This window comes from Colius striatus, chromosome 15 (genome assembly GCF_028858725.1).
Source record: "Colius striatus isolate bColStr4 chromosome 15, bColStr4.1.hap1, whole genome shotgun sequence".
Classification (NCBI taxonomy): Eukaryota; Metazoa; Chordata; class Aves; order Coliiformes; family Coliidae; genus Colius; species Colius striatus.
The window spans coordinates 12,513,991-12,525,988 of NC_084773.1; the positions used below are offsets into that span (position 1 = coordinate 12,513,991).

At 42.4% G+C, this 11,998-nt stretch overlaps 1 protein-coding gene across 3 annotated transcripts; it reads left to right on the top strand.

Moving 5' to 3' along the window:
* Nucleotides 1-1,721: 1,721 nt before the first annotated feature.
* Nucleotides 1,722-8,662, top strand: CCDC51 (coiled-coil domain containing 51). 3 transcript variants are annotated; one of them, XM_062008286.1, is made up of 5 exons: nucleotides 1,722-2,075; nucleotides 3,031-3,291; nucleotides 3,400-3,746; nucleotides 4,065-4,229; nucleotides 5,721-8,662. In XM_062008286.1, the coding sequence occupies exons 3-5, from the start codon at nucleotides 3,429-3,431 to the stop codon at nucleotides 6,492-6,494; spliced, it is 1,257 nt and encodes a 418-aa protein (XP_061864270.1). In that variant the 5' UTR covers nucleotides 1,722-2,075; nucleotides 3,031-3,291; nucleotides 3,400-3,428; the 3' UTR covers nucleotides 6,495-8,662. The 3 variants fall into 3 exon arrangements, with proteins under 3 accessions (XP_061864270.1, XP_061864272.1, XP_061864271.1); XM_062008288.1 differs by having other exon boundaries at nucleotides 1,722-2,056; XM_062008287.1 differs by having other exon boundaries at nucleotides 1,722-2,020.
* The last annotated feature ends 3,336 nt before the right edge of the window (nucleotides 8,663-11,998 follow it).

Genomic DNA, 11,998 nt, shown 5'->3' on the forward strand with positions numbered 1-11,998 from the left:
TCTCCAGCTTTTCCACTGTGGGGTTTTTGTCCCTCTAGACTAACGTGTCAGTCCTAGTAAATCAGTCCCTCCCATTTATCCACTTTTGCAGGGTTTTTTCTTGAAATGTATTGCTCCCAAATGCTTAAACTTTGGCAGTGCTGAGTGTAAAATAAATAGTATTACATCATGTTTGACACTCAAGATTTAGTTTATACATCTTGTATGATCTGCTTTTACCACATCTGTCTCAAGTGCCTTCAGGTGGACCTTGAGTTCAGTCAGTCATTCTCCTTGTGTTTTATAACTCTTACCACCAAAAAGGACTTAACATACCTGATTAATTAAACTAATCCATTTTTTGAAGCTTCCCCAATTTGACAAGATTCTTTTGACCAGTACTCTTGTCCTTTGGCAGCCTGTGGCCATTCCACATCTTCTGGTTTCTACCAAGTGAATAAACTGTATTGTCAGCCAGCCAACCAGCCAGATCAAAATACTAGACTCTAACCAAACACAACATTTTGCAAAATCCCCCTATCTCCTTGCAGTCAGGCACTGAATTGTCAGGAGCTGCTTTCAAAGCACAGCACTTCAGTGAGCTGCATGCTCACCTTCCAGCACCTCCTGAGGACCCATCCTGCTTTGCCTGTGAGGACATCACATGAGGTAGTGTCAGGAGCCTCCTGCCTCTGGTTCTCCCCTCACACACAGTGCACTGCCTTACCAGGGAACTGAATTTCCTTTGCCAGAGTTTTCCTGAAATCCATACTGGCTACTCATTTTTACGTTATTGTAAATTGGATCCTTGTCAGCACTTATCTGGTTCTGTCATTTCTCTACCATTTCTCTTTTATTTAGAAAGCCACTATTTCATGCTTTTTGCACTTTTTCAAAGATACATTATACTTGTGTTTTTACAGTCACTGGTATCTCATCCCTCCTCCATGATCCTCAGAAGTAACAGCTTACACCCCACACTCTTGAGTCCTTACATTTATGTATCTTGAACATCTGAGTCACTAGTACCCCATTTATGTAAACTACTAGATAATTACTGGGTTTTGTACCTTGTCCACTCTTGTGACCATATAACTTTGTTACACTTCCCATCACAGCCTGCTGCCTTGGCCAGGAGGTTCCAGCCTTCTCCGTGGCTCCGGACTCCTACCTCAGCCAGCGCTGACTGCCGCGTTCACCCTGAACACAGGCGGGCTGTCAGCAGAAAACAGCCGGAAAGCCGTGGCCTCGGAGAGCAGCGCATCACCTTCGGCAGCCTCGCGGCCGTGAGTTTTGACGTCAGAACGACACGGAGTAAAACGTGACTTTCCATAAAACGTGTATTGCTACGAAAAGCTGAGCTGAGGGGTAGTTTGAAGGCGGAAATTTGCCGCGCCACACGCAGGGGCTGAAGCCCAGCCCAGGCCAGAGCCGCGCAGGGCGGGCACGCTGCCGCAGGCCCCCGCAGCCGCCCCCCGGGCCCGTCCGCCCCCCGCCCTACCTCGTCCAGGTCCTTCGACTGCTTCTTCGGCTGCTTCAGCGGCTTCTTCTTGCCGCCTGCAAAGACAGAGAAGACAGTGAGACGCGGTGAGGGGGGGGGGGGGTGCGGTGCCGGCGGCCGCGGGCCCGGCCTTACCCTCTCGGCCCGACATGGTGCCCGCCGCCTTCCGCCGCGCCCGCGCGCACACGGGCTCGCGCCGCCGGGACGCCGCTTCCGCCTGGCCCCGCGCGGCCTCCGTAGCGCCGCCGCCGCCGCTTCCGCCGCAGGCAGCGGTGCGGTGCCCTCGCACGTAGGAGCTGCTGCCCGCGTTGGGGGCGGCGGCGGCCACTAGCCCCAGAGGGCACCTCAGCAGCGGCGGCGGCTGCCGAGTGGGGAGGAGGCGGAGGGCGAGGGCTGTCGCCCCGCGGCGGGTCACCTCCTGCGGCTGAGGGGATTGCGGTGCCGCTTCCCGGGCCTGCGCCGGACTACTGGAGACGGGAGCAGTCTCGCCGTGCTGTCTGCGGAGTGCCGGGACAAGGGATCGCCGCCAGCAGAGGAGAAGTCAGTCATGTGGAAAACACTTTTTCCGCCTCGAGCGTGAGCAACAGAGCTCTGTGTGTGTATGCTGTTGTGTCAGGGATTCGGGGTTTACAGTTAGGCCGTGTCAAAGAGACTGCTGCAAAATAAGATAAGACCATTAAAAGCTAGTTTTTCTCACCACCGGTGCCCAGCGTGTGTAGCAATTGGAGAGTAAACCTTTTGAAGGATACTTTTGTCAATGACTGCAGGCAGAGGAAGCTCATTTTCTTACAAAGGAGGGCGAGAGAGGGACAAGGCATGTTACCTCAGATGAAGTTTTCCTGTCTTAGGTCCTGTTAGCTCAGCCTGAGATTACTTTCTTTGCAGTAATTTAGAAATTCTTCTGAAAATCTTTCTCTTTTTGCTTTATTGTCACAATAGTCTGAATAAAAACTCCTCATGTAGTAGTGAAATTAAAAGAGGGAAATCTTGCCTGCGTTTGCACATATATGATGTCATTAGCCACCTAAAGTTAACACAGAAAACAGTTCAAAAGTAGCTTTTAAAACTATGCAGCAACTATCAAGCTTTCTCATGGTTTATATTATATTGGTAGAAACCTAATAGTCATACTCAATCTGCATGTAAAACTTTATTTGAAAGTTTTTCTGTTTATGGTTCTTAGAGGTATGTGCTAAGTAGAAAATTAAGAACTTATATACAAATTGATAGACCATAAATCGTAACTAGCAGTCTGCCTTGGCAGTGTAAGCAAGAATGTTATGCTTATTTTAGAATGCAGCCCTAGATGTGTGTTCACTACCTGATGCATTTTTTATCTTGTATTTCTTGTGTTTCAATTCTGTAGGTAGTCTCATGGAATACTTACTTCAATTCAGCACTTCCGTGTTTTCTCCCTGTCCTTTACATTATTATCTTTGCATTCTTCAACACTTGATCTATCTGTGGAGTGTAAGACTTGAGGCTTGATCATTCCCTTCTCTTACCAATATTTTTTTCACTTCTGTAGCTTTTTTCCTTTTCTTTTACAGAATTATTACGTCCCTGTGATGTGATGCATCAAACTCAAATGTGAAAGTACAAGGCAAAATTTCACATGGCAATCACTTCCGTGCTACAGCATTAAATTTCTCTGAAGCTACTTCTGTTGGTACTGGATCTACGTATGATCTCTGTTTACACAGTGAGTGAATTGGTAGTCAAGAAGCATGTTGGGAGTACTTAGTAACAGCAGAAAAGCAGGAATCTGTGGCAGAGCTGCCCTTTGTTGAAAGTTGTGGAAGGCTCTCTAGGTAAGTAATGGTGTGAAACTAGTGATGGTGTAGTCTTTCTGGAATTTTATGGGTTTTGATACACATGTGTAGACCATATTTGAACAACTTTCTTGTTCATTCTTGTAGCACTTTTATTCAATGATTAAATTCAAGACATGGGGCCAATGAAATACAGGTCAAGTGTGTCCTCGGTGTCCTGTGGTCTGCAGTATCACCATTCATTGACAAAGTGGAGTCCGAAAAGGAATTTACACATAATGCGGACTTACTGCTCGTCAGCACCAAAGAGACCCGAAGCCAAGTCTGCGCTAGAAATGGCCATGGGGCTCTTTCATCGGCTGACGGAAGCTGGGACCATCATGGGAAAAAACTCCCTACAAAAAATATCTGCAACGTGCAAGACCTGGTGGGACAGATACGAAGAGTTTGTTGGAATTAATGAAGTTCGAGAGGCTCAGGGAAAAGTGACAGAGGTAAACACAGAGATAGCATAGAACCTGAAAACTAATGAGTTGAGCTGTATAAAGTATAAACATTGTCTGTGAGGCAAAAAAGATTCTCCAAGGACAACCGTGGGTTGCTTTCTTTTTTAACTGACTCCGCGTGCTCTGTGACTTTGTACTAGTCCATGATATTAGTAAATGACTTATCCCTCAGATTGAAATGAAGTCTTGTTAGTTTTGTCATGTTGATTTGATTTGGGGTTGTTTTTCCTCCCCAAAATCCAAAGAATTAGCAATTTAAATCTGTGAGGTAAACAAGTCTCTGAAATAAACACTGTTTCTTCTCAGGCTGAAAATGTCTTTATGATAGCTCGAGGGATAGTGCGAGAGGCTCGTGAAAATGTAGAAGCCCAACAGATGAAACTGAAGGAAATTCGGGACCGCTTAGACAGGGTCTCTCGGGATGACACCCAGTATTTAGAACTGGCTACTCTGGAACACAGGTTGCTGCAGGTAATTTCTTGAGCGCTGGCAAATACGATGAAAATTTGTGTTCTTTGCTTTCGTGACTAGTGACTGGTCTTGCAGATGCAGATCAGTTCTGAAGTACAGTGATCTGACTTAATTTCTTCTGACACTTGTTTTAGTGAATTATTATCAATGGTTTAATTTGCTATGCGAATTGTCTATGTTAATGCTAAAATAGCATAGTAAATTCTGAGAAGAAAGCTGAAGATAGTGAGCCTAGAGAATTAATTGTTGTAGTGATGATCTGTCAATGAGTAGTCAACAAAAAGCTGGGTTTCAATGAATTAACCTTCCATGTGCTGAGAGAAGCCCTTTTTTTGGTTGTTAATCCATGTGAAGTCTCAGCTGCTTGTATGGCTGTGACTCACAGGCCATTCAGTACAGCTTTTGTCAGAGAGCAGTGAGAACAAGGCTGCTCTGTGTCGAAAAGCAAGCAAGAAGATGAGACTGACCACAGCACCGGCTGGGCCAGTATCCTCACCCTCGTGACACAGTCCTGCAGTACCTCAGCTGGATAAGCAAGCAGGGCTGGGACAGTCCATCAACTAGAGATAAAGACAAGGTATCAGCTAAAGTCAGTCCAGGAAATCCACATGAAACTGCAGGAGCAGCAGGAAACAGGCCTAGAAGCAGATATAGCTGTGGCAAAGTTCAGACAAGGAGTGGGTATGCATGCCTGAGCTTGAACTGAGCTCCTGGATCAGTGGATCCTGGATCATCAGGAAAGAACTAGAGAGCTGTAGTTGTCTAAATAAGGAATCAGGACGGTGTGGATGAGACTTAAGGAACTTAATGGAGACTTAAGGAACTTAAGTCTGTGTGACTATGAGGAAAAGTAGAACTCAAGTCAGTGCTGTCTGTAAGGTGGTGATGCTGTCTCACAAAGAAAATGCATGCTTGCAAGAATGAGGATCATTCTGGGAGACAAAGGGAGAAAGGGAAGATGTTTGTCTGAAGAAAGTAAGAAGAAGAATGCAGAGGAATAAGAAGAGTCTATGTTCATGAGATGAACCAATGCAAGGCATCCTTTCCAGTCCTATTTTCAGTTTCCACTTAGGAGATTTTAGGACTGAGAAGGAGAAGTGTGATAAAGGTAGTGTTTGGAGAAGAAAGCAGGGCAGAAAGAGTGCACATTATGGGTAGAGAAGGACATTGCCCACTGATACTCCTTTTCTATCATCAGTACGTGACAGGTTCTTGAGTAGAGGATCTTCAGCTGTTATTCCTGATGATCTTTTCCATTTCTCAGTTCTGGCTTAAAATGATGTCTCATTGACTTAAGTAGGATTAATAAAGAAAATCCCACAGTAAAAGGAAAGTTTCTGAAGCAGAGCTAATGGATATTCTTAATTTCCATTCCTTCACGTGTCCTGGGGTTTTGGAGGCTTTTTGTTTGTTGAATTGTTTGGTTTTTTTACTATAGTCTCTATAGCTTCACATTGTACCATCTCCTTCAAATCACTGTGTTTCTTGCAGGAAGAGAAGAGGTACCGATCTGCGTATTTAAATGCAGAAGAATCTGAGAGAGAAAAATTCTCTCTCTTCTCTGCAGCTGTACGGGAAAGCCATGAGAAGGAGCGGACAAGAGCTGAAAAAACAAAGAACTGGTCTATTATTGGTTCTGTACTGGGAGCCATTATAGGTGTTCTTGGTTCCACCTATGTTAACCGAGTAAGGCTGCAAGAATTGAAAGTCTTGGTACTCGAAGCACAGAAGGGCCCAATAAATTTACAGGAAGCCATCAAAGAACAGGCCTCCAGCCATTACTTACAGCAGAAGGATCTCAGTGAGGTCATAGCAGACCTGAAAAGTGTGCTGCAAACAAGGACATCACAGGAAACAAAAGAAGGTGCTTTGTTAACTAGAGAAGACAGGAATGACTCCATAAAAATAGATTCTCTTTTAATTCCTTTAAACGAACAGCTCAACTACACTAAACAAGTCAGTTCATGTCTAGGGAGTTTACAACAGCAGTTTAACAATCTGCAGGAAAGTATAGCACAGCTGATTTCTGAGATGCAGAGCATTAAAGTTGCAGTCCATTCTAGACCTACAGGAGTGACACCACGATCTTCAGTGGAGGGTAAGAATCAAGCTTCTGCCCTGAGAGATGTCATTTTAGAGTTGTGTGATACCGAGCGAAGACTCGAAACCCAAATCAAGAGAAATTCTATTTACAGCACTGCATTGACATGTGCCATGTTTGCTCTTACTCTGCCAGTGCTCTATATTATACTGAAAGGGAACTGATCTCTAATTAATTGCCACAATTTACTAGATTAATAAAAGTAAACTTGCACTCTAAGTACATAGAGTACAAGTCCAAATGAAGCTGTGCTAGCATTTCTCATTATGCTTTCTCCTGTACTTCTGAAAAACTTGTAAAGACTTAGTTCATCTGCTGCTGCAGGCTCTGTGTTAACAGTCTTTGTCATGCATCATGGTTTTTAACTCCTCAAGCAAAGGAAATTCCATCATTGATTTCATTCACTGTTTCACTCCTTTGCTGTCTAGTCTTGTATATTGTGCTAAGCAGCCACTTTCATTTTGGAGATGTATTTGTGATTTTCTGTTCACATTGATTCCTGTAATCTCTTATTGATCAAAATGCTTCATGTGTAATCCTGTATCATTTTGCCCTGATTTCTTCATAGTTTTGCAGTTTGTCTATATACAAAACATGAGGAGTCATTTTACCAGATAGAAATATTTTCCCAGAAGTTCATGGTGTGGTTTGGTTTGGGTTTTTGTTTAAATTCTAGGTAGAATGTGGTGACTTGCAAGATGACAAACAGCAGGGGCCAGGATTGAATGTTACCAGTGATTGAGGATTGAAGTTACCTGGGTACAATGATGCCACATGATGCACTTAAAATTATTTAAGATACATTTGGTAAATTGTTGCTAAGGCAGTTTGTCATGAAGTATCCAAAAACATTTCTGGAGCTTCGAGTCTTTGTTACTAACAGCTCAGTGTCCTTAAAGGCTTACTGGCCAAGAAAAGGGCTCAGGCACAGAGATGTTTTCAGTATGCTAAGTTTGTTCTGCCAGTGCAAGCTAATTATTCTTTCTCTATGGACTCCTTAACCCATCACTGCCTAGGTATTTTGTGGTTTAATCATCTATGGAGCAATCGCTTTCTTATCCTTACTAGTATCTCGTGGGAACTTTCTCTGGTTTTTATTCTTTTTTCAACTTCGGCTTGTCTGGAAATTGCAATACTGCTCTACAGCAGGTGCCTTTAACCTGGTACATTAGTGGGAATGGCAGGGTACAAACGACTCCAAAATAATATTTGGGAAAAAAGTGAAAGGTCGAGCTGCCTGCCTTTCCTGGAAGGAGGAAGAGTGGCTGATTGAGGAAAAAATGCTTGTCTAAACAGCTAAACATCAGTACCTGTGTGTGGCCTCACACAAGGTTGTTGGTATCATTGTGATAAGAAATAGTTTTCTCCCTGTGATGGTAGCAGATAAGCAAATCTGAGGTGGCAGTCCTGATCTGTGAGCACTTCTGCACAGCCTTTGCTGAGACCTTTGCCTTTGTGTGAGCATTTCAGAATGGCTGAGTTGTGTTTAGTATACAGACTGATATGGAGGGATTTATTTCTAGCAGCTCTTGCTGGTTTCTTTTGCCTAGTAACCGTATTACAACAGTCTGAAGTTTTGATTATAAGCTCCTAAGACTTTAGGATCTTTGGGACAGGGACACTTGCTCCATGAAGCACCAACGTAATTTCGTATCGTTAGGTACTATTATAACGTGACCGGATAAACAAACAATCTTAGGAAAGATCTGTGGTGAGTCACTACTTGTAAGGGTGATGAGGTATGGAAAAGGTGGTTTTGGGAAGGGCTTTTGCTGATTTATATATTGATGTTTTAAAGTGTAAAGTGAGTAACAAGCATTTGTCAGAGGAGCTGTTTGATCTGATGGCTTGAGAACTGGGATTAAAATTCTCACACACTTAGCTGCATCAAGAACTATACATATAGATCAATATAATTTTTAAAATCCAGAATATTTCATTTTCTCATTTTGCAAGTATTTTTAGAGATTATACTTCTTGCAAGAACTTGAAGATTAGAAACAAGTATGTAATTAAAGGGGAAAGGATAATACAATTTTTCTATTTGTAATTTGCTGACACTAGTCCTTGAGAAGTTTGGTCTGGTTTGGTTTGGGTTTTTTTGTTTTGTTCAGTTTAGGCTCCCCTTATTATGTAAGTATCTGAATTTTAGATACTCAGCATCACTGAAAAGCGTGGATTGTGTATACATGAGCATGGTTTTAAAATGCTGCATGTGTTAGGCAATGAAACTTTAAAGTCAAGGCAATACTCACTGGATTGTACTTGATGGCATCAAAAATGAGTAAAGATCTGAGGTTAAACTTGTATACAATAAATGAGGCAATACAAACCCAATGGTTCTTTATTGCTCTAAAGAGATCTTTTTACCCATTTAAAGAAGGTGTGATAGTAAGTAGTTTTAACATTACTTGGAGTCAGAGGAAGAAATGGTCAGTCAATGAGAACAGGGGCAACTAAATCTGTCATAAGTGACTGTTTGAAATACACAGCCTGAAATTTGAGAAGAGCTAGATGATGTGATATGTATCAAAATGAAAATAACTAGATCTCATCCATTGTAGGGGGTTTGGAAGATTCAGGAGTAGATTCTGTGTGCAGCATTGTACAGCTGACAGAGCTCGCTGTTGCGAGTGATGACTGTGGTTCTCTTCCTTGCTAAATCCTCATCTGCAAAGTGACAGCAGAATAATTTCAATTAGGAAACAAACCTTGTAATTAACTGTGTCTATATAATAATTAGGAAAGCAGATTTGTCTGTTCCCTCAATCCTGGATTAATCATTCCTCCATTGTGGCAATGATCTAAACATGCAGTTTGGTGCTGTGCCGTATGTGTACCCCAAAGCCCGTAGGTGTGGCAGCAGTGGTGAATGCTGCACCTGAGCTGGCTGAAGGCAATGGCCAGGAAGACGCTGTAACATAGACTGTATGCATAATCTGTTCAGTACCATGTGCTAAATCTTTGTCATGGTAATACAGGCAGCAAGGACTGAAGTTTGAACAAAACCCACAGGGTTCTACAGAGATGTTTATCTGAGGACTCATGTTAGTGCCGGTACATTTGCAATGCTGACAGTAATTTACATCATGCACAGTGACACCTAGATGTAGATTTTCTGATGATTCAGCTGTGGCCAAATGAATAGTGTTTTGATATTTTAGGGGTTTTTTTTTAAAAAAGTTCCTTTGCATCCCTACCTAAACAAAGTTTATAACAGACAATTGAGTTTCACTTTTGGAATGAGGTCTCTCAGCTGAAGCTTCCCTCAACAAGACAGTTCTGCTTGCTAATGCTTTTCAAGACTAAAATTCTTTCTGTGAGTGAAGTCCTCCGTGGGTAGGGCTCAGCCAGCTGTGTCCCACAGCTCACCAGCTTGGAGAGGAGTGGTAATTGTGATAGTTTGTACAGGTCTAGTGAAGCCAGAGAGTGACCTGTGCGTTGTGTGTATGTCAGAGAAAGCCAGCACTGCTCCAAGTTAGTTCCACTATCAGTCAAAACACAGAAACTAAGTTAAAGAGGGAACCTAGGAAGAGCAACAGGAGCCCTTTAATAGATGTTAACTGTAGAGAAATGGCTGGCATTGGCCTGAGATTGGCCCATGCTAAGCTATTTTGAGTTCTCTCTGCTCCGTATGAAACCACTAGTAACTCAAAAGCAAACAGCCCAGTGGCAGTGGAAATAACTGCTCATGAGGTCACTGCAGACATCTAACAGTAGGTGCTTTCTGAAGAGAAGAGTTCCTTCCACTCATGAAAGAAATAGCAAATGTTGTTTATGAATGCAGTACAAAAGCAATTATGTGTACTGTCAGGGTCAGGATATATATATTTATTTATTAACACTTGAGTTTTCAATGTTGCAACATTCGAAGATTCTGGTCAGAAGCTGCAGGTGTTCCTGGTGATTTCATTTAAGTATTTATATGGAAAAGACAGTTTATTTCACAGAATATGTTCTAAAAAAATACTTCCCTCTTTCTGAAGCTTGGGAGTGGTAGAGATGTCCTGTTTACTTCAGAAACTGGACTGAGATTTGGAGTAGGAGTGAGGTTCATGAGCTAGGAAAAGGGAGACAATGCTGGGTTTGTCTAGAATATATTTAGAACTATATTTTACTGCCAGGGTTCTGCTAGTGCATTATATTCGTGACTTTCCTCATAACACGTGGAGAAGTGTGATTTCTGGTGTTTGACAATTGGTGGAAAATCCAAGATGGTATGTGCTAAAATACAACAAAAAACAACTGGGTTACAATTTGTATTTTTAAGGAGAATTAGGCCTTCAGATAATTATGGTTGTGGCAAGGTTTTGGAGCTTGCCTCGGGAGAAGTTTTTAAGAGCAGTTTAGATAAAGGTTTGATACAGACATAGATCCTGTCTTGGAACAGGATGGATTCAGTCAAGAGTTTTCAAACATTTGTTCTAAGAACTGCTATTTTTTTGTATTTATTCTTTTAATTAAGTGTGAGAGTTTATGGACAGCTTGATGTCCTAGTCATCCTAATGCAGGTTATCCTACAGTGCAAGTTAGAGCAGAATGGGAAAGTGGCATATTGAGAAAATAATAGCTGAGTTTACTATGGGTGTGGTGTTAGGCACCAGGAGAGAGGGAGTGTGTGTGTGCGCAGCTGAAATAATGGATGACCCTGAAGGTATCGCCTTAGGAATCATTTTTCAGAAGCAAATTTGTAAGGTGACTTCTCAACCAGCTTTGAAATTATATGGAAGGCTTTTTTAAAGGCTGGTTTTAATAAACCTTTGCACACATCTGTAAGCCTTTCAATGGCTGCAGCCTACACCAGCCTTTCTATGAGTTTGCCTGAAGCAAGCTGACCCTTTAAAGATTATTCTAATTAAATATGGTCATATTATGTGCTCTCAGAAACTTCCCTGTTGCTCATGAAATGTTTAAAAAACACCACTGCATTATCTGTGTTGATTCAGTGACCTGATCACCCAGCCCCCTGTATTAGTTTGGTGCATGTAATCTGTTTCAAGTACATCTAATTCTTGCTTCTCACTGACATAGTTGTGACAATCTGTGTGGCTACAGCCCTTACCTGTGACACCAGAAAACTTGTTCATGGTGACATTGGACATGCCTTGTGTCAATACTTAGGCTACAGAGCTACAAGAACTCTGTCTTAAATGTCCCAATATAGTTTTGCTGTGCTCTGGAGAGAGAAAAGTAAACCTGTGTAAGTAGGTGTGTGCTCTTGAGGGTCCGTTACTCTGGTCCTGCAGGTTTTGGGGTGGTGGGCATTGTTCAAGCTACCTGATCTGCAAGGCATCTTCAAAACCATGTGCTTAAACATCAACAGAGCACTGCTAGCAAAGTTATAGGTACCCAAAGAGGGTAATGAAGACCTTAATCCTGTTTCTAAGTGTTCTGACAAACTGAAAACTTTAAAGAAGTAGTCAGATATAAAGTAGGGTAGATAAAGAGTCCACCTTCTGTTGGACCCTGAATTACTGCTCCAAATGTAGTTTATTCCCAGAAGCCATAGACAGTATTTAGGGATCCCTGGTAACTTTCTTAACCTGTCTCATCCCCTGCTTGGAGGGAAGGAAGAGTAAGAAGGAAATCAAAAGGAGCGTAAGCAGCTGCTAGCCTTGTGATTATCATAATATTTACGTAAGAAACTTAGCTAACCTGCTTAGAACCA